Below are 25,655 nucleotides of genomic sequence, written 5' to 3' on the forward strand. Positions count from 1 at the left end.
ACTTAGCCTGATCATTTAATTCACTTATCAGAAACACCTCTGAATAACTTATGGCTGTTAACAAAAATTAAATCCATTCTCAGTGACTAAATTATTTGGCACTGACAAGAACACTCAGAAGAATTTGCTAAGAAGTGAAAGTCAATTTCAAAAGAGTAAATTTGAGCTATTTGTGAGCACTAGAAGTAAAGGAATGACTGTACATCTTTCCAAGAAGTCAACCTTGGAGAAGAAAACACCCATTAGGGCATCTAAATTCTGCACTTCTAAAAAAATACTAATTAGGTTTCTTTTTTAATTTATAATTAAACATTGAATACTAGAGAAAAAACATTTTTATTTATCCACCTTGACATGTGTTATGACATTTATTGACACTTCTCCTTGTTTTCTCCTCGTGCCTTAGAGTTTAAGAAGCTATTACAATCCTGAATGAATCATCGCCTTAACCTGGTACTCTCAATTTCTCTTTTCCTAGTACTTCCTTTTCTTCTGCCTTTAAACATAAGAGTTTATATTTATCCCCAACTCAAAATGATCTTTGACTTCATTTCATTTATCTCATTTCTATCTTCATTTTTCTCATTTCCTTTTACTGTCAGAATTCTTAAGTTGCCTATACTTAACAGCTTCTTGAGCCTGTCTTCGTCCCCAACCTTCTACCCTTGATATTACACTGAAAGTCCTCAAGTCCTTAAAAAAAACTCAGTCTTCATTCTTGACTTTCTGGCGGCTTGTGAAACTGTTAGCCACTCACTTTTTCTTGAAAATCCCTTTACCAGAGTCTGCTCATCCATTTCCCTCACTGGAGGTGGGGGCTCCCCTTGCTCTCTAATGGGTGGCATTTCACAGGTTGGTCCTCAGCTTTTCTCCTTTTTCCATCTTTCTTGCAGAAAACTGATACACTCTCTAAGTCTTAACTATACAATTAGGCAAAAGGCTTTTACATCTGTTTTTTAAGCCTAAAGCTCTCAGCAAGCTCTACTTCCTTATCAAAAACTAAATCCTAAATATGACATGGCCCTGCATCACCTTAAATGCTACATGTGGTCCGAAAATGCTCTAGAGTTTGACGTTAAGACCTGGTGATATCCTTGCTCTTAGTTTGACAATGCTAACCAGCCATTCACGTTCTCCTTCCTTTCCAACCACTTAGTCAGTATCATCAGCTGCCTATTCAGAATGTCTCTTGTTGCTTCTCCTTTCCCACAGCACTGCCCAGGCCCTCATCACTGCACAGGTCAGGTTAATCTAACAGCTCACTAACCGACCTAGGCCTCCACCCTGGTCCTCTTCCTAACCTCCACTGCTCAGAATTTACCAATGATTCCCAAGTACAAAATGGAGTTTAGACTTCTCAGATACAGCTAGAACCCACTAAAGCCTCTTTAACCTCATTTCTCAATTCTCTCCCCACCCATAAGAGGGAAGAGGAAAGATACTGGTAACCAAGAACCTATAGGAATCAAACAGATTCTCAGCTAATTGCTCTCTATATAGTACCTAATCTTCTCAACAACTCTATGAAGTAAAAATGATTATACCCATGTGATGATGACTGAAATACAAACAGAATCTAGAAAGAACTTAGAGAAAAAAATTACAAAGTTTAAACCAGCTTCTTAATAGCTTTTGTTTAAATAACAGCAATGTCATTTAAAAATAGCATTTCTTAACTGATTATATTAAGTTAATAATGGTAATAAAACATACTGTAAACATTCAGTAGAATCATCATTATTGACCATAAATATCTGAGGGCAAAAAAAATATTTAAAGCCACTGTTAGTGGTCCAACTGTGATATTTAGTATGTCCTGCTATTTACCCACTGTGCCACCAGGGAAGTCCCTAGTATGCCCTGCTATTTATATGACACAAAGTATTTGTCAGGACCAAGGGATAGCATTTTGAATTGCCAGCTCCAAATGAAATGGAATGAACGGTGGCACTGAACTTGTCTAAGGCTCAGTATCCTCAACTGTAAAATGGGGATAATAATGGTAGCTACGTCACAGGTCAGGCTTACACCAGGGTCAATGCATGTAAAACAACAATGTATGGCACATGGCAGAGGCTCAATAAATTACAGCTATTATTATTGTTTCCAAATCAAAACTCTCATAATTGACAGAGCTGGAATTTCTTAATTTTTATAAAACTCAAATATTATAGTGTTATAGTATAATATACCAGTATAATGGTATAATACTTCAGTTGCTATGTATTTAACATTAATAAGTTACACAGAGATATGACACGTTTGCAGTGTATCTTATGAAGGTGACAAGATGACGTAGCTCTTCATGAGAATAGCACAATTTTTAACATCCCTTCCCCGAAACTTATAAGTATTGCAAAACGGCTTCACGAATCCTTCACAACTATATTCCTAGTAAGTACTCTTCAGTACGAGTATTGGAAAATAAGAGTAAATGAAAAAAGTTAAGAACGATACCAGGAGAAGTCAAATTCTGGTCACTGGAAAGGCTGACAGCTGAATCGGCAGAAGGAAACACACAGGTTTTCTGACTAGGATGAGTTTCCGTTACTGAAATCTGTTCGTTGTCCCTTTGATCTTCTTTATTCGTATGAGTCAGGAAATGCACTATCCAAAGTATATATTACAATTAAAAGAAAACAGCAGAAAAAATCACATGGGAAAGACATAGCACTTAGCTAACACTTCCACATGGCAACAGACACATTAGAAGTTTACAACATATTATTCTGATAGCTTTCTATTTACCCCATAATAAAATAATTTAATACAATATTTAAAATTTAAATTCCCTCATGTTTAAAAAAAAACAAAAACCTATTAAAGTTACTATCAACTTCAGATTGAGCTACAGTGGATAGGCCCATGCCCTGTTATAAAACAAAGGAGAAATGCTAAATTTAAAAAAACAAAACAAAACAGGTTCATACACAACCAAGACCTGTAAATAAAGAAATCTTCTGGTGCCATAAAAGCAAAAGGAATTCAAAGCTGGGCAATAAATGGACAATGATGCTGGCATAGTCCACGGAGGAACAGGAGACGTGGTTTCTGCAGATTGCAGTGAGGGGAACTGAGCTACCTTCCTATGGCTCAGAGTGCTGAAGGACAGTTCTGTCCATAAAATGCAGATAAGAGGGCTTCCCTGGTGGCACAGTGGTTGAGAATCCGCCTGCCAACACAGGGGACATGGGTTCGAGCCCTGGTCTGGGAAGATTCCACATGCCGTGGGGCAACTAAGCCTGTGCGCCACAACTACTGAGCCTGCACTCTAGAGTCTGAGAGCCACAACTACTGAAGCCCATGTGCCTAGAGCCCGTGCTCCGCAACAAGAGAAGCCACTGCAATGAGAAGCCCGCGCACCACAACGAAGAGTAGCCCCCGCTCTCTGCACTAGAGAGAAACCCATGCGCAGCAACGAAGACCCAATGCAGCCAAAAACAAATAAAATTTTTTTAAAAATGCAGATAAGAAAAACTCTGCCCTAAAAAAGCAGCAAAGAAGTTTTCTATCTCCATGGATAGTGGACGGGAGAAAAATAAAAGTCAACTCTGAGAAATAGAACCCCCTGTGTTGCTACAGGCAAATGTGGGATCTGAATTTATACCATCTATGTAGTACAGCAACTCCAAGCCAAAAAAATATATATATAAACTTGTCCCCATTTTTTTATACTTCAGTAACAGCAAGAAGTAAATATAAAACCACTCCAGGGCTTCCCTGGTGGTGCAGTGGTTGAAAGTCCACTGCCGATGCAGGGGACACGGGTTCGTGCCCCGGTGTGGGAGGATCCCACATGCCACGGAGTGGCTGGGCCCGTGAGCCATGGCCGCTGAGCCTGCACATCCGGAGCCAGTGCTCCACAATGGGAGAGGCCACAGTGGTGAGAGGCCCGCATACTGCACAAAAAAAAAAAAAAAAAAAACCACTCCAAAGAAAAACATATACAACCTAGCAGAACCACCCCCTACAAAATAAGCTCATGATAAAGAATTAAAACTCACACAAAGAAACAAGCAACCCTGAGGACAGTATATAGATTTGACAATCAAGAATATGCACACAAGAAATAAAATAATCTGAAAGGGCATAAAATATTACTAAAATAATTAAATTGATGAAAGAAGGTATAGAAACCACAATAAAAGAACAGGACAGAGTACATCCAAAGAACAGATAGATTTGAAAAAGAAACAAAACTTCTAGACATTAAGAATGTAGTCACCAAAATTAAAATCCTACAGCAAAGAAGACACAGCAGAAGAGAGAATTCGTAAACTAAGAGATCTGAGGAAACATCCTGAGCACATCACTGAGAGATTAAAAAGGTGGAAATTAAGAAGTGATTAAAAGACAAGAAATAGACTGAGAAGTTCCAACATACCTCTAACAAGTGTTTTAGAAAACAGAACAGAAAGAATGGGAAGGAAGCAATACTCCAAAATAAACCAGATGAAAAATTCCCAGTGTTAAATCTGTAAATTAAAGAATCATTCCTCCCAGGCTGGTTCCCTGTCCTCCAAAGCCCCCACCAGGTGGCGTGGGTACTGAGGGCGTAGGAGGGAGACCCGGGGAGATCAGGAGAGGCAGGCGGGAGAGGCCCTCCGGGACCGGAGGAGCAGGAGAGGAGAGGAGGGCATTTGCCCTGCCCACTTGAGGCCAGACAACCTGCTGGGCTCCCAGGTGAGGTCCCCCACCCTCTGAGACCAGGGGTGGGGGGCACATCTGGGCCCCTTCTGTTCCTGGAGCCTAGCCCCACCCTCCCATAGCCCCCAGGGCCTTTTCCAGCCCTGTGGGTCCTGAGCATTGGCCCCGCCCACCACCTAAACCTCACCCTTGCTTAGGACCCACCCTCCACAGCCAAGGCCTTTTCCTTGTTGCTGTTTTTTTTTTCTTTTCTTTTCTTTTTCCCTCCTTCTCTTTTTCACTATTGTGGCACTGTTGTACCTTCTGGTTGTTGATTCAACTATATTTTTATTTTTATATTCTTTCTAACATATCTGTTAGTTTCCTAGTCTATTTTTTACTTTGTTATTGTTCTCTCATTTTTTTTTTTTTTTTTTTTTTTGCCACCACATGCGGCTTGTGGGATCTTGGTTCATGAGCAGGAGGTCAGACTGAAACTCCTGCGGTGGGAGCTCCGTGTCGGAACCACTGGACTAACAGAGAACCTCAGAATATTCATTGGAGTGAGGTCTCACGGAGGTCCTCATCTCAGCACCAACACCCAGCTCTACCCAACAGCCTATAAACTCCAGTGTTGGAAGCCTCAGGCCAAACAACCAGTTAGACAGGAACACAATCCCACTTATAAAAAAAAAAAAATGAGATGGCAAAAAGATATGTCACAGATGAAGGAGCAAGGTAAAAACCTACAACACCAAACAAATGAAGAAGAAATAGGCAATCTACCTGTAAAAGAATTCAGAGTAATGATAGTAAAGATGATCCAGAATCTGGAAGTAGAATGGAGGCACGGATTGAGAAAATACAAGAAATGTTTAACAGAGATCTAGAAGATCTAAAGAACAAACAAACACAGATGAACAACATAATAACTGAAATGAAAAATACATTAGAAGGAATCAATAAAAGAATAACTGAGGCAGAAGAACGAATAAGTGAGCTGGAAGACAGAATGGTAGAAATAACTGCCAAGGAGCAGAATAAAGAAAAAAAAATGAAAAGAATTGAAGACACCCTCAGAGACCTCTGCGAAAACACTAAACGCACCAACATTCTAATTATAGGGGTCCCAGAAGAAGAAGAGAAAAAGAAAGGGTCTGAGAAAACATCTGAAGAGATTATAGTCAAAAACTTCCCTAACATGGGAAAGGAAATAGTCACCCAAGTCCAGGAAGCCCAGAGAGTCCCATACAGCATTAACCCTAGGAAAAACACAACAAGACACACATTACTCAAACTAACAAAAATAAAATTCAAAGAAAATATATTAAAAGCAGCAAGGGAAAAACAAAAAATAACATATAAAGGAATCCCCATAAAGTTATCAGCTGATTTTTCAGCAGAAACTCTGCAGGCCAGAAGGGAGCGGCAGGATATACTTAATGTGATGAAAGACAAAACCCTGCAACCAAGATTACTCTACACATTAAGGATCTCATTCAGATTTGAGGGAGAAATCAAAAACTTTTCAGACAAGCAAAAGCTAAGAGAATTCAGCACCACGAAACCAGCTTTACAACAAATGCTAAAGAAACTTCTCTAGGCGGGAAACGCAAGAGAAGAAAAAAACCCACAAAAACAAACCCAAAACAATTAAGAAAATGGTAACAGGAAGATACACATGGATAATAACCTTGAATGTAAATGGATTAAATGCCCCAACCAAAAGACACAGACTGGCTGAATGGATACAAAAACAAAACCCATATATATGCTGTCTACAAGAGACCCACTTCAGACCTAGGGACACCTATGGACTGAGGTGAAGGGATGGAAAAAGATATTCCATACAAATGGAAATCAAAAGAAAGCTGGAGTAGCAATACTCGTATCCAATAAAATAGACTTTAAAATAAAGACTATTACAAGAGACAAAGAAGGACACTACATAATGATCAAAGGATCAATCCAAGAAGATATAACAATTATAAATGTTTATGCACCCAAAATAGGAGCACCTCACTACATAAGGCAAATGCTAACAACCATGAAAGGAAAAACTGACAGTAACACAATAATAGAAGGGGATTTTAACACACCACTTAAACCATAACACACCACTTAAACCAATGGACAGATCATCAAAAATAAATAAATAAGGAAACACAAGGTTTAAGTGGCACAAAAGACCAGATAGATTTAATTGATATTTATAGAACATTCCACCCAAAAGTGGCAGAATACACTTGATCTTCTCAAGTGCACATGGAACATTCTCCAAGACAGATCACACCTTGGGTCACAAATCAAGCCTCGGTAAATTTAAGAAAATTGAAATCATACCAAGCATCTTTTCTGACCACAACGCTATGATATTGCAAATGAATTACAGGAAAAAAAAACTGTAAAAAACACAAATATATGGAGGCTAAAGAGCACGCTACTAAATAACCAAGAGATCACTGAAGAAATCAACGAAGAAATAAAACAATACATACAAACAAATGACAATGAAAACACGATGACCCAAAAACCAATGGGAGGCAGCAAAAGCAGTTCCAAGAGGGAAGTTTAGAGCAATTCAATCTCACCTTAAGAAACAAGAAAAATCTCAAATGAACAATCTAACCCTACGCTTAAAACAACTAGAGAAAGAAGAACAAAGAAAACCCAAAGTCAGTAGAAGGAAGTAAATCATAAAATCAGAGCAGAAATAAATGAAATAGAAACAAAGAAAACAATAGCAAAGTTCAATAAAACTAAAAGCTGCTCTTTGAGAAGATAAACAAAATTGATAAACCCTTATCCAGACTCAACAAGAAAAAAAGGGAGAGGATGCAAATCGATAAAATTAGAAATGAAAAAGGAGAAATCACAACAGACAACTCAGAAATACAAAGGAATATAAGAGACTACCAGAAACAACTGTATGTCAATAAAATGGACAACCACGAAGAAATGGACAAATTCTTGGAAAGCTACAATTTTCCAAGGCTGAACCAGGAAGAATTAGAAAATATAAAAAGACCTATCATAAGTAATGAAATTGAAACTGTAATTAAAAATCTTCCAACAAACAAAAGTCCAGGCCTAGATGGCTTCACAGGCGAATTCTATCAAACATTTACAGAAGAGCTAACACCAATCCTTTTCAAACTTTTGAAAAAATTGCAGAGGAAGAAACACTCCCAAATTCATTATACGAAGCCACCATCACCCTGATACCAAAACCAGAAAAAGATAACACAAAATAAGAAAATTATAGACCAATATCACTGATGAACATAGATGCAAAAATCCTGAACAAAAAACTAGCAAACAGAATCCAACAGCACATTAAAAGGATCATACACCATGATCAAGTAGGATTTATCCCACGGATGCAAGGATTCTGCAATATATGCAAATCAATCAATGTGATGAAACCACATTAACAAATTAACGAATAAAAACCATAAGATCAACTCAATAGATGCAGAAAAAGCTTTTGACAAAATTCAACACCCACTTATGATAAAAACTTTCCAGAAAGTGGGCACTGGGGGAACCTACCTCAGCATAATAAAGGCCATATATGACAAACCCACAGAAAACATCATACTCAATGGTGAAAAACTGAAAGCATTTCCACTAAGATCAGGAACAAGACAAGGATTTCTGCTCTCACCACTTTTTTTCTTTTTTTTTTTTTTTTGTGGTACGCGGGCGTCTCACTGTTGTGGCCTCTCCTGTTGCGGAGCACAGGCTCTGGACGCGCAGGCTCAGCAGCCATGGCTCACGGGCCCAGCTGCTCTGAGGCATGCGGGATCTTCCCCGACCGGGGCACGAACCCGTGTCCCCTGCAACGGCAGGCGGACTCTCAACCACTGCGTCACCAGGTAAGTCCCTCTCACCACTTTTATTCAACATAGTTTTGGAAGTCCTAGCTACGGCAATCAGAGAAGAAAAAGAAATAAAGGGAATACAAATTGGAAAAGAAGAAGTAAAACTGTCATTGTTTGCGGATGACATGATACTACACATAGAAAATCCTAAAGATGCCACCAGAAAACTACTAGAACTAATCAATGAATTTGGTAAGGTTGCAGGATACAACATTAATGCACAGAAATCTCTGGCATTCCTATACACCAACAACGAAATATCAGAAAGAGAAATTAAGGAAACAATCCCATTTACCATCACAACAAAAAGAATGAAATATCTAGGAATAAACCTGCCTAAGGAGGCAAAAGACTTGTACTCAGAAAACTACAGAACACGGATGAAAGAAATCAAAGACAAAATAAATAGATGGAGGGATATACCATGTTCTTGGATTGGAAGAATCAATATTGTGAAAATGACTATACTACTCAAAGCAATCTACAGATTCAATGCAATCCCTATCAAACTGCCAATGGCATTCTTCACAGAATTAGAACAAAAAATTTTACAATTCGTATGGAAACACAAAAGACCCCAAATAGTCAAAGCAATCTTGAGAAAGAAAAATGGAGTTAGAGGAATCAGGCTCCCCGACTTCAAACTATACCACAGAGCTACAGTAATCAAGACAGTATGGTACTGGCACAAAAACAGAAATATAGATCAATGGTACAGGATAGAATGCCCACAGATAAACCAATGCACATATGGTCACCTAATTTATGACAAGGGAGGCAAGAACATACAATGGAGAAAGGACAGCCTCTTCAATAAGTGGTGCTGGGAAAACTGGAGAGCTACATGTAAAAGAATGAAATTAGAACACTCCCTAACACCATACACAAAAATAAACTCCAAATGGATTAAAGACTGAAATGTAAGACCAGACACTATAAAACTCTTAGAGGAAAACATAGGAAAAACACTCTTTGACATAAATCACAGCATGATTTTTTTGACCCACCTCCTAGAGTAACAGAAATAAAAACAAACAAAAAAAACCAAATGGGACCTAATTAAGCTTTTGCACACCAAAGGAAACCATAAACAAGACAAAAAAACAACCCTCAGAATGGGGGAAAATATTTGCAAATGAAACAACAGACAAAGGATTAATCTCCAAAATATACAAACAGCTCATGGAGATCAATACCAAGATAACAAACAATCCAATTAAAAAATGGGTGGAAGACCTAAATAGACATTTCACCAAGAAAGACATAGAGATGGCCAAGAGGCACATGGAAAGATTCTCAACATCACTAATTATTAGAGAAATACAAATCAAAACTACAATGAGGTATCACCTCATGCCTGTCAGAATGGCTATTATCAAAAAGTCTAGAAACAATAAATGCTGGAAATGGTGTGGTGAAAAGGGAACCCTCCTGCACTGCTGGTGGAAATGTAAATTGATACAATCACTATGGAAAACAGTATGGAGGTTCCTTAAAAAACTAAAAATAGAACTACCATATGACCCAGCAATCTCACTACTGGGCATATACCTTGAAAATACCATAATTAAAAGAGAGACATGTACCACAATGTTCACTGCAGCACTATTCACAATAGCTAGGACATGGAACAAACCTAAATGTCCATCCACAGATGAACGGATAAAGAAGATGTGGCACATATATATAATGGAACATTACTCAGCCATAAAAAGAAACAAAATTGAGTTATCTGTAGTAAGGTGGATGGACCTAGAGTCTGTCATACAAAGTGAAGTACATCAGAAAGAGAAAAACAAATACCATATTCTAACGCATATATGTGGAATCTAAAAAAAAAAAAATGGTACTGATGAACCTAGTTTCAGGGTGGGAATAAAGATGTAGACATAGAGAATGGACTTGAGGACTCGGGGTGGGAGGGGGAAGTTGGGCAAAGTGAGAGTAGCATCGACATATATACACTACCGAATGTAAAATAGTTAGCTAGTGGGAAGCAGCCGCCATAGCACAGGTAGATCAGCTCAGTGCTTTGCGACGACCTAGAGGGGTGGGATAGGGAGGATGCGAGGGAGGCTCAAGAGGGAGGGGATATGGGGACATATGTATGCATATGGCTGATTCGCTTTGGTGTACAACAGAAACTAACACAGTATTGTGAAGCAATTATACTCCACTAAGGATCTATTAAAAAAATAAAAGAATCATTCCTACTCCCATATAGTATAAATAAAAAGAAATATACACCTAGACAAACTGTATCAAAAATGCAAAATAAACCAAACATAAAGAGGAAAACTTTAAAAGGAATAAGAGATAAAAAACAGCAATTAGACAGACAGCACATAGGTATTATAAACTCAGCAATTAGAGATGTCAGTGGAAAATGGAATAATATCTTTACAATGCTGAGGGAAATAAGCATCAACCTAGAATTCTGTACTTAGCTATAAGCCATCACTCACAAATTATAGTAAAATTAAAATTATTTTCAAAGACTGGGAGAACTTGCTACTAACAGACTCTAGTTGAAAGAACTAATAAAGGAAGGAAGAAGAGAACAATCCTTGAAGAAGTGGATGCCAGAAGCAATAATGGCACAGAACAGAAAATGCCAGAGTGCATATCAGGCAATAAGGACAAGTATTATTTGATGAAACTTCTGTTTTGGTTTCATATATTTATTGTTTACATATGTACACTATTCAATTTACAACTTTTTTTAAAAGAGAAGCAACTGAGGGGAAAGAAACTGGCAAACATGCTGATAAATTCAAATTAGTATTTACTTAAAAAAATACAAGACAGTGCAGTGGTTAAGAATCCACCTGCCAATGCAGGGGACACGGGTTCAAGCCCTGGTCCGGGAAGATCCCATATGCCACAGAGCAACTAAGCCCGTGCACCACAACTACTGAGCCTGTGCTCTAGAGCCCACGAGCCACAACTACTGAGCCCGCGAGCCACAACTACTGAAGCCTGCGTGCCTAGAGCCCATGCTCTGCAACAAGAGAAGCCACCACAATGAGAAGCCCGCACACGGCAACAAAGAGTAGCCCCCGCTCGCCACATCTAGAGAAAGCCCGGGCGCAGCAACAAAGACCCAACCTAGCCAAAAATAAATAAATTAAAAACAAAAAAAATGTTTTAACAACAACAACAGCAAAAATACAAGACAAAGGAGACTAAGTGGGTGGGTTAAAAACAAGGTAGAACAAAAATACTAGAAAACATTATCAGAGAAAATGTGAAAAGGCATATCAGTGTTAAAAGTCTAAAGTCCTTATATTGTTTGGGAGGTAAATATATTCATCTCAACACTCAACTCTGAATGTTGAAAATTGAAGAATAATCACTAGGAGATTAAAAATAGAATGTATAATTTCTAAACAAATAGGGAAAGAGAGAATATAGAAAACTCAATACAAGAGACGGAAAGAAAGGACAGAAAGTAAAGAAAAAATAAGGAGTAAATAGGAAGCACAAAATAAGATAATAGAAATAAGCACAAATATATCAGTAATCACAGTAAATGGAAACTGATTATACTTGATGATTAAAACACAAATTATGTAGTTATTTAAAAGAATGAAATCTAGCTATATGCTGGACACAGCTATAACATAATCTCTCAGTTTGAAAGTAAAGGGATGTCTAATGTACAGGAAATACAGGGAACAGAGGAACATGTTAAATGACACCACAGAGATTCAATTAGTAAATTATAGATTCCAAAAAATACTTAAGGACAAACAACGAGGTTTCTTCAACAAATAAACTAGAAGGGAAAAAGAGAGATAAAGGAGTAACACAGAAGTTAAAGGAAACTTTTACGTCATCAACCAGTTGCCATGTATATGGACTCCAACTAGACCAAATAAACTATTTTTTAAAATGAGGCAACTGGCAATAGTTGAACACTAATTAGATACATGACAGTATCAAGACTTTTTAAAAAAGAAATGACAATACTATTATTTTTTCAAAGGAGACCTTATCTTTTAGAGATACATATAAAATATTTATGGATAAAATAATGTGCTGTCTGGAATTTGCTTTAAAATAATTCAGGAAAAGGTAGAAGAGTGGGTGGGATTGGCCATGAGTTTGTAATTGTTAAAGGTGATTGTTGGGTACATGAAGGTCAATTATACTATTCTGTCTGCTATTGAAATAGGCTTGAAATTTTCCATTAAAACTTTTTAAAAATAAAAAGTACTAAAAAAGATATACCAGGCAAAAGAAAGCAGGAATGGACATATTAATATTAGACAAAATTGACTTTTGAGTCTAAAAAGCATTACTGCGAATAAAGAGCGTCATTAATGATAAAAGGGACAAAATTCAACAAAAATAATCATCATGAACTATATTCATTTTATAGCATAGCCTCAACTACATAAAGAAACATTTAACAGAATTTAAAGAGAAATAAAAAATTCCACAATCATTGTGGGTAATTTTTAATGCACCCTTCTGAACAGTATAATTTAGAAGTCTGACTATTATATATGTGTGTGTGACTACATATATGAATTTATTTATTTATTTGTTTGTTTGGCTGTGCCGGGTCTTAGTTGCACCATGTGGGATCTTTGTTGCCATGTGCGGGATCTTCGTTGCCATGTGCGGGATCTTCGTTGAGGCATGCAGGATCTTTAGTTGCGACATGTAGGATCTTTAGTTGCAGCATGTGCGCTCTTAGTTGTAGCATGCGGGATCTAGTTCCCTGACCAGAGATTGAACACGGGCCCCCTGAATTGGGAGTGCAGAGTCTTAACAACTGGACCATCAGGGAAGTCCCCATATATGAAATTTTATGTAGGATTTTATGTAGGAGATGTGTGTGTGTGTATATATATAAACCAACATAAAACGCTTATTCTTTTCAAATAAACATAGAATATTAACAAAAACTGACTGTATATACTGAGGGAAATTTTAACAAATATCTAAGAATGACATTATTATACACTCATCTAATCACAATACAATGAAAATGGAAATAAATTACAAAAATACAGCCCAAGCCCCATAATATTTGGAAGCTAAAAACTCCTTTTATGAGCTAAAGAAGAAACCTTAATATAAACTGCTAACCATTTCAATCTGAACACCACCAAAAGATGTAACATATCAACACTCTTATCTGGGTCGTTTCAGAAACATGTTCACCCTCAAATGCATTTATTAGAAAAAATAAAAAAAGAAAGAATGAAGTTAGGAAAACTCCAACAAGGTAAGGCCCCAAAAGCAGAAAAAATAATAAAGCTAGGAGTAGAAATTTATGAAAAAGAAAATTAAGAAACAATAGAGGGAATCAATGAACTAAAACCTGTTTTTTGGCAAAATGCATTAAACTGCTGACAAGACTCAATGAGAGAATGTAGATATAAACAACTATAGTTACAGTAGAAATTTATTTAAATAACTACCCTAATTCCATTCATTCAACAAGAAACGAAAAAACTTAATACTTCACCATTGCCGTGTCATTTAACCTGAACCTCAAATTCTAGCTCAGCTGATGACCACAGACAAACAAGCACCTCAGCACAAAGCTCTGTGTGACCCTCAGCAGTGTGTGGCCGCGGATGTGGAGTGCCAGAAACTAAGGTCCAGCCCACAGTGTCCACCTCTGGTTCAAACGCCAGGGGAGGGAGGGTACAGCGTCGGGCTTCTCGGAAAAAACACTGGCCTGAGGTGGAAGCCCTCATCTAAAAATGAGGGGATGGATGGCTTCAGCTCCCATAAGAAAACTATTCCCAGTTCTGGCACACCAAAAAGAAATACTTATTCTTTCAAAGAAAGGCTTCAGTCCCACCCCTGACCCCTCACAAACCTTCTTCAGGAATGTTAATGGTTTTTGATGGCAGTGTTTTTTCAGATTCAGGGCCAGAAGACAGCTCAATGTGATCTACAGGTTCAACCTGTAGAAAAACATGCACAACAAAATAACTGCTACAAATTTTACGGTTTGATAATTGCAAAATATCATAAACGATTTTATGTAGGTTTTACACATTTGCATTAATGCAACAAATGAAAGAATAGGATTAAATCCAAAATGAGCTAAATGGTGAGAACTGATGAAGAGGAGTAAATTTTTACTTATTTTGTATCTTAACCGATTTAACCTTTTAAGAGGTTCAGGAAAATTGCATTATAAATTTTACAATGGGGAGGAATGATAACTACCATCTAGACAAAACTTTTCTTCTTTTTACATAGTTCACCTTTATTTTATTTATTTATTTTTTATTGAAGTATAGCTGACTTACAATGTTATACTAGTTTCAGGTGTATAACACAGTAATTCAATATTTTTATACACTACACACCATACAAAGTTATGCAATATTATTGACTATTTTCCCTGTGCTGTACATTACATCACCATGACTTATTTTTTAAAAAAATAAATGGTAGTTTGTACCTCTTAATCCCCTTTACCTATTCGGCCCATCTCCCATCCACCTCCCCTCTGGCAACCACTGGTTTGTTCTCTGTATATATGAGTCTGTTTCTGTTTCATACGTTTATTTGTTTTGTGTTTTAGACAGTCTCTTCAACAAATGATGTTGGGAAAACTGGACAGCTACATTTAAAAGAATGAAACCATTTTCATAGACCATTTTCTTACACCATACACAAAAATAAACTCAAACTGGATTAAAGACTTATACGTAAGACCTGAAACCATAAAACTCCTAGAAGAAAACAGGCAGTACGCTCTTTGACATTGGTCTTAGTGATATATTTTTTGGATCTGTCTCCCCAGGCAAGTGCAAGAAAGCAAAAATAAACAGAGACTACATCAAACTAAAAAGCTTTTGCACAGCGAAGGAAACCAACAACAAAACAGAAAGGCAACCTACAGACTGGGAGAAAATATTTGCAAATACTATCTCCAATAAGAGATTAATATGTAAAATATTTAAAGAACTCATACAACTCAATATCAAAAAAACAAACAATCCAATTTAAAAATGAGCAGAGGACATGAAGAGACATTTTTCCAAAGACAACATACAGATGGTCAACAGGCACATGAAAAGATGCTCAACATCACTACTCATCAAGGAAATGCAAATCAAAACCACAATGAGATATCACCTCATGCCAGACAGAATGGCTATTATCAAAGAGACAAGTATTGACAAGGATGTGGAGAAAAGGGAACCCTTGTGCACTGCTGGTGGGAATGTAAATTAGCGCAGCCACTATGGAAAACAGTATGGAGGTTCTTCAAAAAAATAAAAATAGATCTAACATACAATCCAGCAATTCCACTTTGGGGTATTTATCTGAAGAAAACAAAACCTTTCATTTTAAAGATGAGGGAATAAGGCCCAGAGAAATTCAGTGACTTGCAAATCCAGAACATGGACTTGAACCCGTATCTTTAAGGCATGTAGTCGGTGTGTCCATGGTGTCCCTCAGCCTCTTCCAGACCTACAAGCTGTTTTCTTAAACTAAAATGGGCAAGTACAAATCTTTGTATTTATGTGTGCATTATAATAGGGTGAGAACATTTTAAGCCAATATGCCAAACCTTTCATTTAAATCAATTCTATTTCCTTCAAAGTAGTCACCTCGGAAGAATAGAGTTTGATCAACCATTTTTAGAACTCTTCTTTTGAAATTGTCTCCCAAGCTCGTACTACAATTACTAATAACTGTTCCATTAGTAAGTCTTTATTATATGAACATGATTTTATTTCTGTCAGAATCTAAAAATGAGAGCACGGAGACAGCCATTAAATAAAGTTATCAATTGCCTGCATGCACCAAGCAAAAGACATAATTCCTACCTTCCAGTTTGGAAAGGCTTGGGCTGAGAGGGGACCTGTATCAGAATTTGTGGGAACTTTCAAAAAATACAAATGTGTGACCTACGCCCTCCTCCTTGCAAAGTCACTCCCCTTCCTCTCTCTCCGCCCCACGCCTTTCAATAGGGCTGGCATGTATATTTTGAAGAAGCATCCCAAGTGATCTTGACATGCACTATTCACCAGATCCCAAACACCAATCAATAGACCTGATATAGGGCTTCCCTGGTGGGGCTTGAGAGTCCGCCTGCCGATGCAGGGGACACGGGTTCGTGCCCAGGTCTGGGAAGATCCCACATGCTGTGGAGCGGCTAGGCCCGTGAGCCATGGCCGCTGAGCCTGCGCGTCCGGAGCCTGTGCTCTGCAGCGGGAGAGGCCAAAACAGTAAGAGGCCCGCGTACCGCCCAAAAAAAAAAAAAAAAAAAAAAATAGACCTGATATAGAGCTAACTGATTAAGAATCATTTATGAAACTTGTTAATAATACAGATTCCTGGGCTCTAACCCAGACCTACCTAAAATCAGAATTTCATAGGTATGGGGCCCATGAGTTTGCACTTCTGACAGTTCCCAAGGTGATTCTAACAAACAGCTAGCCTAGAACTACTGTGACCCAACCAATCTCCCTGTTCCTAGTCTCTTCCTCTCCATTCTATTCACCACATGGCTGCCAGAGTGTCTGATCATATCATTTCAGTGCTTAAAATTCCTCAGTGGTTCCCTATTGCCTGCTTATAGAATAAAATCCTACTCTCTTGGCACAGCAAACAACACTTTCCATCCTTCCCTATCTGCCCTACCTACCTCTCCTGCCAGGCATCTTAAAGCCCAGTCCCATCAACTGCTACCTTCCGCTAACATTGATGTAGTTCCCCAAATACTCTATGCCATTCTGCTTTTGCTCACGATGTTTTCATCAGCCCTTGCTCATCGAACTGATGAATATCAATTCATTATCAGTTCAAGAATCACCTCTACGAAGCCTTCTCTGGTGCCATAGCTTCACTTACCTATACAGTCACAACAGGCCATATGTACCTGTGTGTCCTTACAGCACCCTGTTCACATGTATTTTTGGTGCATACATCTATCTTCTTTTATTAGATTCTAAGCTCCTTGAGAGTAGGGACTATGCCTTAGTTACTTTCCTAGTCCCAGAACTTAGCACAGGGCCTAGCATGTGGTAGAAGGTCGATAAATGTTTGTTAAAGGAACGAATGATTCATGGGCTCTGGAGAGAGTGAACAAGCCAGGAACAAGACAAGATTCAGGTGTAAGCAACATATCTGGCTTTAGATACGCTTAATAAACTAGAAGATAAGGGATTTTGAAAGGGATTCCTTGGAATATGGACTTCCAAGGACAACTCTGACACTCAACATTAATTTGGATATAACAGATCTAAACCTGGATTAAAAACAAAAAGGAAAACAACCAACAAAACACCATAATGTCATTACTTAATAGTAGTCCTGAAACTAACACAACATTGCAAATCAACTACACTCCAATAAAAATTTTTTAAAAACCCAGTAGTCCTACTTCATATATTTTTTTCAGTGTAGTTTCACATATGTTTAACCTTAACCTTTTAATAACTGTTAAATGTTTGGATTAAAGAAATGCTGTAAACCTAATAAATTTATCTTTTAAAATATCAACATCTTAGCAACCTAGAATATTTGTTAGACATGTCACTGATGGAATTCGTTTCCTGCAAACCAATTTGCATTTCTCAATATAAGGCTTTAACACATTCAAAATATTTTTACCATTTGTTCGTTAACCTTTATTTTATATAAATTTTATTTCCTAAAAAAAAGACAGGATGCTTGTGCAAAGTAAGTAATTAACGTTTGAGACTTCCTTCCTATTGGTCTAACTACCATGATATACCAATATACATAAACATCAATCTCTTTATTCTGAATACTTTTTAAAGATACAGAAAACTTCTAAGCACTAGTAATCCCGTTGTATAAAATATCTGAAAGAAACAGAATTCAAAACATAAGGACAACACTGTTTGTAAAGTTATAAAAATCTTGCCGAAGAAAATGATACTCAATTATGAGCAGGGTTTATCTAAAACCACATTCTGGTTTTGTAATTCATATATTTATTTTCCTGGTAGGAAGCAAGAGTTCACTTCTTAAAAGGTTAACGTTTAAGTGGTTCTCAACTGGGAGTGATTTTTTCTCCCAGGGGACATTTGGCAATGCCTGGAGACATTTTTGATTATTATAGCTGAGGGGAATGCTACTAACAGCTAGTGGGTCAAGACCAGGGATGCTAATTATCTTACAATGCATGGGACAAACTCCCACAACAAAGAAATATCTGGCCCAAATGTCAACAATGCTGAGGTTGAGAAACCCTAGCCTAAAGAAACCAAATTTCCCATTATTTTGAAAAATCAAGAGTCTAAAATTATATCACACTACAAATTTAATAAGTAGGTAACAAACAACTAAAATAAAGACAGCCTACCTTAATACAATGTCGGTCTAGCATGATACGTCTCGGGTAATTCTGCTCTATGTTTTCAGCAATGTTCTGTATTGCTAACAGCTGTTCATCAATTTTCTGAAGCTTTGAGGTGAGATGCTCTAGCCGGCGAGCTGCAGAGCTTGGTGCAGGACAAGCGGCAGAGACATCCTGTAGTAGTTCCCACAGCGGGTAATCTGAGGCATCTGACTTTGAGCTTGGTTCCTTGAATCGAAGATCTGGCTTCGGAGTATCTAAATATTAATAAAGGTAATATCAGAATTGACTACAATTAAAACAGAAGTAGGGGCTTCCCTGGTGGCGCAGTGGTTGAGAGTCCACCTGCCAATGCAGGGGACGCGGGTTCGTGCCCCGGTCCGGGAGGGTCCCACATGTCACGGAGCGGCTGGGCCCGTGGGCCATGGCCGCTGGGCTTGCACGTCTGGAGCCTGTGCTCCGCAGCGGGAGAGGCCACAAAAATGAGAGGCCCGTGTACCGCAAATAAATAAATAAATAAATAACTTGAGTTCAATAACAAAAAAAATCATAGAATAAATTTTTTTAAAACGAAAAAAAAAAACCAACCAAGAAACAGAAGCAGGGCTTCCCTGGTGGCGCAGTGGTTGAGAGTCCACCTGCCAATGCAGGGGACGCGGGTTCGTGCCCCGGTCAGGGAGGATCCCACATACCGTGGAGCGGCTGGGCCCGTGAGCCATGGCCGCTGAGCCTGCGCATCTGGAGCCTGTGCTCCGCAACGGGAGAGGCCACAACAGTGAGAGGCCCGCGTACCGCAAAAAAAACAAAAACAACAACAACAACAAAAAAAAACAGAAGTAGATGCAGATCTACTTTTTTGAAGACCTCATTTTAAGTCAGCATAACATTCCCTTCCAGATCAGTTTTAACTTAATATACTTAGAAATACCATTTCAGCTTCTTGACTTCTGAGATTTGTCTTTGTTGTGAGATAAGAATACATAACAGTGTTACCATTACCACAAAGTTCCATATACAATGCAATTTGAATGTTACTTTTATCTTCTGCTACAAAAATACACTTCATCAAAAAGCAACCTTACTATTTTTATGACTTTTTAAAACTCTCCTTGAAAACCAACAATGTCACACAGTAAAACCTAGGTCCAATGTTGGCCATTACTGCTTCTACGTGGGCCCTTAGGCAAACATTAAACCTCCCAAGGCCCATATCAAAGCCAATGACTGACTCTACTCTTAAGCCCAACTGATTGTTGTCACAAATTTAAAACACTTTTGGCTTCTGGGTCTTCTCCTCCCTATCTCGCTCTCCCTTCTCAGTTGTCATCTTGGTCTTCCCTTCCGCCACCCACTCCTTTTACCCTTCAGTATTTCCAGCGCGCCAGTCTCAGCTCACGTCTCTTCTCACTCAACCCACCCTCTCTGGGTGAGGTCTCAGATGCACTGCTGACTCTCACATCCAAATGGCACTCTTTCTGAGCTCCAGCCCTTAAATCCATCTGTATCCTGGTCATCTCAGTTAGGCTGTCCCCAAAGCACATAAAACCAAACTCATCACTTCAGCCCATTCACCTTGCTCCTTCCCCGATTCCCCAGCTCAGGGAGTAAGCACTGTCATTCACCCAGCTTCCCAAGCCAGAGGCCTGAGACACATTCGAGGTTCTTCCTTCCTTCAGTTCCAACGTGACACCAAATATTGAGGATCCACGTACCTATCATCTCCTCATTCCTACTACCAGTGCTTAGCTGAAGCGTTCACAACCAATGGACCCCAAACAGTATCCTTATCTCTAACTTATTTCACTTCTCTCTAGCCCAACTTCCACACAGGCCCTAGAGAGATCTCTTAAAACCCAAATCTGGTATTTTTCCTTTTCCACCTGAAATCCTTCAGCGTTTCTCTAATGCCTTCACCTTAAAAGTTCAAATATCTCAGTATGAGAGACAATGGCATTGTCTTCCCTTGGCCTGCCTATCCAGCTCATTTCTCGCTATTTCTTTAAAAAACAAAAATTCCAAGCACACTGAACTTTAATTTTCTCACACTCAGCAAGCTCCGTCAAACCTCTGAGTCACTGCACAATCTATTCTCTCCATCTGTATGCACCGTTCCCTCGCTAGATCCTACTTCTAAGATTCCATTTAGGTGGCTCTCCCCTAAATAGCCCCAATCCTCCCCAGATATAGATTAGATGCTATATTTCCCAACAGTCTCATCCTTATCACCGTAACTGCACTTACCATGCTGTATCATAATCATCTCTTTACTTCCCTGCCTTCCTTCCCCCCATATATGAGCCCAAGGACACAGAGCCTGGTATTACTCTCTTCCTCAGTTCCAATATATTGTCCCTAACTTAGTGTTGAGTGAATGAAGAGTTGGTCAAATGAGGATTATGATGCCTGTCCTACCTAACTCATAGAGATTTTGTGAAGATCAAATTATCCAAAAAAATACTCTGAAAACTGTGAATTACTAAACAAATGTTAAGTAGTGATTATACTTCAGTCCCAGTCTAAGGAGAAGCTTCCCATGAGAAGATAAAGGTAAATTCCAGTGTTGGCAATGGCAGTCACATAATCTTTCCCTACCTGTTTTGGCCCTACCCTTTTTTTAGCTTGACTCTCACAGTACTTTGCCACCTATCCTTCTTGTTTCTTGGCATCCTGCAGTATCTCCCTTATTCACGCAGGAAAGAATCTGGTGTGCAAACTTCAAGTAGAATATACAGCAAAAAAGAGATGGATGTGCTCAAAATCTGGAATGGCTTACATACATAATGAAACTAGTTTCCCTTCCTATGGAGAAACTGTTCCACTCTCACTGACTAACTGAAAAAAAAATCACTTAGGAGGTGATTTAAAATACTGAGTTCCACTGACCCTGCAATGCTCTCCCTCTGCCTAGCAAAGCTCTGCTTGCTGTTACTGATAGTATTCCTGTTGGAGATGGTTTCTAAAATAGTAAGCTACTGTCATTCAAAATGGTGAGGTCTCACTAAAACAGAAATGTATTGTTTGTTTGGCTTTTGCTTTTGTTTTAAATACCTAAGAACCCTGTCCCTCCCTTCTCCCAGCCTTTTCTTATAATACAAATCCCACTCAACTCTACTGTGACTATATTCTGAGTCTTTAAAGTATACTATGTATACTATGACAGAATTTAATTTCACAATATAAAACTCTTCCTTTTAAATTGGCATTTTTAAGTTCTCTTTAGTAATAGTAGAAGGGTCCACTGACATATTTTCATGACCGATCTCCTCAGAGAAGGATCTTCCAAAAGGTTGAATATAGACTTGATCTCACTGATGGAGGAAATTAACCTGTAGCTTATAGTCATTTTAAATGCTGTCCTAAGATATTCTGAGGTCACAGGGAGATCAGTCCAGTTTTAGTTTGTCAGAAGTTCAAAAGTCAAGTTGGTGTGAAAATGAAAGGAAACTAACAGGGTACTTAAGTAGTCACAGGCATTTGGCTAGATGCAACCCTCATGACAACCCTATGAGGTTGTATCCTACAGAGATACAAATGAGGATCAGATAAAGTTAATTACCTGCAAAAAGTCTCCAAGCTATTAAGTAACAGGGCTGAGACTGAAAGTCAGGTCTGTTCTATTTGAATCTACTGATAAAAGCCAAGGTCTTTTCATTTCCCCACACACTTCCCCAGCCTGAAAGACTGTCAGCTTCAGACATCCTCCCTCCACTACCCATGCACCTAGCAGTCCCATGGCAGGGGAGAGAGAGGACAAAGGCTTCAAAATCTGAAATGCTGGTACTTATTGTATACACAGCTGTAATACACATGCTCTAACACATCCTAAGGTGAAGTTTCCCTGCTACCCATCCCTTCCTTGCTCCTCACATCTCCTGAGTGTCTGCTGTTGATGCACAATGAAAAGGCAATGCTGGACTTTGCACCCAAGCAGCTGATGACCACAAGGATAGGCCCATTCCTCCCAACAGTTGTGGAAGCCAGAAGAGGCATTAGGTCTCTGCTGCAGGAAGTCTGATTACATACTAGATTAATCTAATGATTCGCAGATGTAATAAGTTTAGGTTTTGGAGAAACATTCTTCTAAATCTTGCAAATATTTTACAATAATGCAACCTGATTTATGACTATAAAACTGAATATTTTACTAATAAAGTACTATTGGCTACCAAGCCTGTGTATTTTCTATGTGCTATTCTAGAACTTCCCACCTTCTAAAATATGAGAATTCCTTTTTAATACCAAAACACTCATGAAATTCCACAGGATATTTATTTTTAGCCTCATTATTTGAGAAAAGACATATGCACAAACAGATCTGTAGTTTCCTTGCACAATATCCCTGGGTCCCAGGCTTGGAACCATGACTCTATCTCATTTACCTATCTGCCCCTACTCTCCTTAGCAAGGGAAAAACCCTTTTTCTGGTTTCCTCTGCAGTGATCAAGTTTTAGTGCTTATTTCTAATATAACGGTAATTCAGAGAAAGGGGAAAGTTATGCTATAAATCTAGGGCATTCACCTTTGTCCTGCTGTATGTCTGATGGTGGAGGTGAGGTGATGCAAGGCTCCTTCACTTCTGGAATGCCTGCTCTCCAGCTTCTTCCATCCAGAAAGGTTGGAGACACTTCTGCAGGTTTAAAAAATAAATCCATAGCAGAATTGCCAGATTCTATCAAGAATACGAAAGGCATAAAAAGATTGATTCTAAACTTATAAACAAGGTATTTAAAAGATTAACAGAACATTTCTAAATGTGAATATAAACATCTAAAATTATGAATTTGGACTTCCCTGGTGGCACAGTGGTTGAGAATCCGCCTGCCAATGCAGGGGACATGGGTTCGAGCCCTGGTCCAGGAAGTTCCCACATGCCATGGAGCAACTGGGCCCATGTGCCACAGCTACTTAGCCTGTGCTCTAGAGCCCGCAAGCCACAACTACTGAGCCCACGTGCCTGGAACCCGTGCTCCGCAACAAGAGAGACCACTGCAGTGAGAAGCCCACACTCTGCAACGAACAGTCGCTCCCGCTCGCCACAACTAGAGGAGGCCCGTACGTAGCAACGAAGATCCAACACAGCCAAAAATAAAGAAATCAATAAATACGTTTATTAAAAAAATAAATAAAATAAAATTACAGTGGATTTGGAGGAGGAGAGCTAAGAGACATAAGTAGGGGTAACAATGCTACATTAAAGAATTTTTCAAAATGTTTTAAATTTATTTTAAAAGTAGAAAAAATTATTACCTTGACTCTTAAAATTGTGCAGGGGAAGAGCATTAGTAACTGAAGCTGCCATGTAATGTAATTCTGCAGAAGATGGGACTTCTAGACGATCGCTTTGCTGTTTGATACTATTATCATCTGAAGGCTCTTCTCTAACAGGTAATTTGTGTAGATCATCAGCTTCAATGTCAATCACATTTATGTAAGTGTGCCCAATCTGAACCAAAACACACAAAATCAAAGAGGGTTACATTCTTTTTACTTATAGTACGGCCACTCTACCCTACCCCTGCCCCAAAAAGGTTTAATTCTCAAGGCAAGAAGAGCTTATATAAGCCTAACTTAGGGCAAACTTCAGGAAGTATGTGTGATGGTTTTGGTTTACAGTATTTGGGGGCACAATATTTAAATTTTAAACTAATTTTTGACCTTTCCAACAAATCTATGTAGATGAGATTTTTGGCCTCATTTCACCTATACAACTGAATAATGCAGATGACCATAATACAATTTAGCACAAAGGTATTATTAAAACTTCTTATTAAAACTTCCAACTTTAGTACCGTTTCACTTGCTGAAGGTGACAGAGGTTTCTCTGGTATTTCAGTGGAAAGTTTGAGATTCAGATATACATCTGGTGCCAAAAGTTGAGGAACATTGAAAGATTCATGTTCTAAAAATAAGAAAAATCAGGATAGTAAAAAAATCTGTAAATAGCTCTATGTCATTAACTTGGTAAGAAAAAGTTAGCAACAAACAACATTAAAGACATTTGTTGGACGGACTTCCCTGGTGGCGCAGTGGTTAAGAATCCACCTGCCAATGCAGGGAACAGAGGTTCAATCCCTGGTCCAGGAAGATCCCACATGCTGCGGAGCAACTAAGCCCGTGCGCCACAATTACTGAGCCTGTGCTGTAGAGTCTGCGAGCCACAACTACTGAGCATGCGTACCACAACTACTGAAGCCCACGCACCCTAGAGCCTGCGTGCCACAACTACTGAGCCCACACACTGCAGCTACTGACACCCGCGTGCTCTAGGGCCCGTGCTCTGCAACAAGAGAAGCCACCGCAGTGAGAAGGCTGCACACCACAACAAAAAGTAGCCCCTGCTCGCTGCAACTAGAGAAAGCCTGCGCACAGCAACGAAGACCCAACGCAACCAAAAAAAAAAAAAAAGGATATTTGTTGAAAATCTAAGTAGAAGTTTCATAGGTATAAATAAATTAAAGCAAACTGTATTCTATTCTAAGGACAAATTACTCTAGAATAATTCAGAATTGATGCATATTGACTATTGCTTTTCTCATATGAATGGCTCACAAGAATAATGAAATATCTAAGTCATACCAAGAACATGCTATAATTTCATTTTTCAATTTCAGATATATTAAGTCAGTTTTGCTTGTTTAAAATTTCAATAAAACCAGGCTTTAGGAAATTAATCATAACTAATTTATTTTTTTACTTTCCACACTGTTTCTTGTTGCTTGTTCGCTTGTTTAACCAGCTTTATTGAGACGTAATTCATCTCCTTTAAAAATGTACAATTCAGTAGTTCTTAGTATATATAAAGACCATAGTTAAATTTTACCACTTAAAAT

The 25,655-nt window shown here is 38.5% G+C and overlaps 1 protein-coding gene across 10 annotated transcripts in view; it reads right to left on the reverse strand.

Annotated features, from left to right (window-relative positions):
- The window catches only part of CPLANE1 (ciliogenesis and planar polarity effector complex subunit 1), a 128,428-nt gene that overhangs the window by 33,702 nt on the left and 69,071 nt on the right, over positions 1-25,655 (reverse strand). For 8 of the 10 annotated variants that reach the window (XM_067730530.1, XM_067730531.1, XM_067730534.1 and 5 more), the window contains 6 exons: positions 24,615-24,724; positions 24,073-24,268; positions 23,345-23,494; positions 18,832-19,082; positions 14,353-14,440; positions 2,458-2,607 (listed from right to left, as the gene is read on the reverse strand). In XM_067730530.1, coding sequence (XP_067586631.1) covers positions 2,458-2,607; positions 14,353-14,440; positions 18,832-19,082; positions 23,345-23,494; positions 24,073-24,268; positions 24,615-24,724 — 945 coding nt within the window. The remainder of the gene's footprint in view (positions 1-2,457; positions 2,608-14,352; positions 14,441-18,831; positions 19,083-23,344; positions 23,495-24,072; positions 24,269-24,614; positions 24,725-25,655) is intronic. The other 2 variants (XM_067730539.1, XM_067730532.1) reach the window with 1 other exon arrangement.

This window comes from Pseudorca crassidens, chromosome 3 (genome assembly GCF_039906515.1).
Source record: "Pseudorca crassidens isolate mPseCra1 chromosome 3, mPseCra1.hap1, whole genome shotgun sequence".
Lineage (NCBI taxonomy): Eukaryota > Metazoa > Chordata > Mammalia > Artiodactyla > Delphinidae > Pseudorca > Pseudorca crassidens.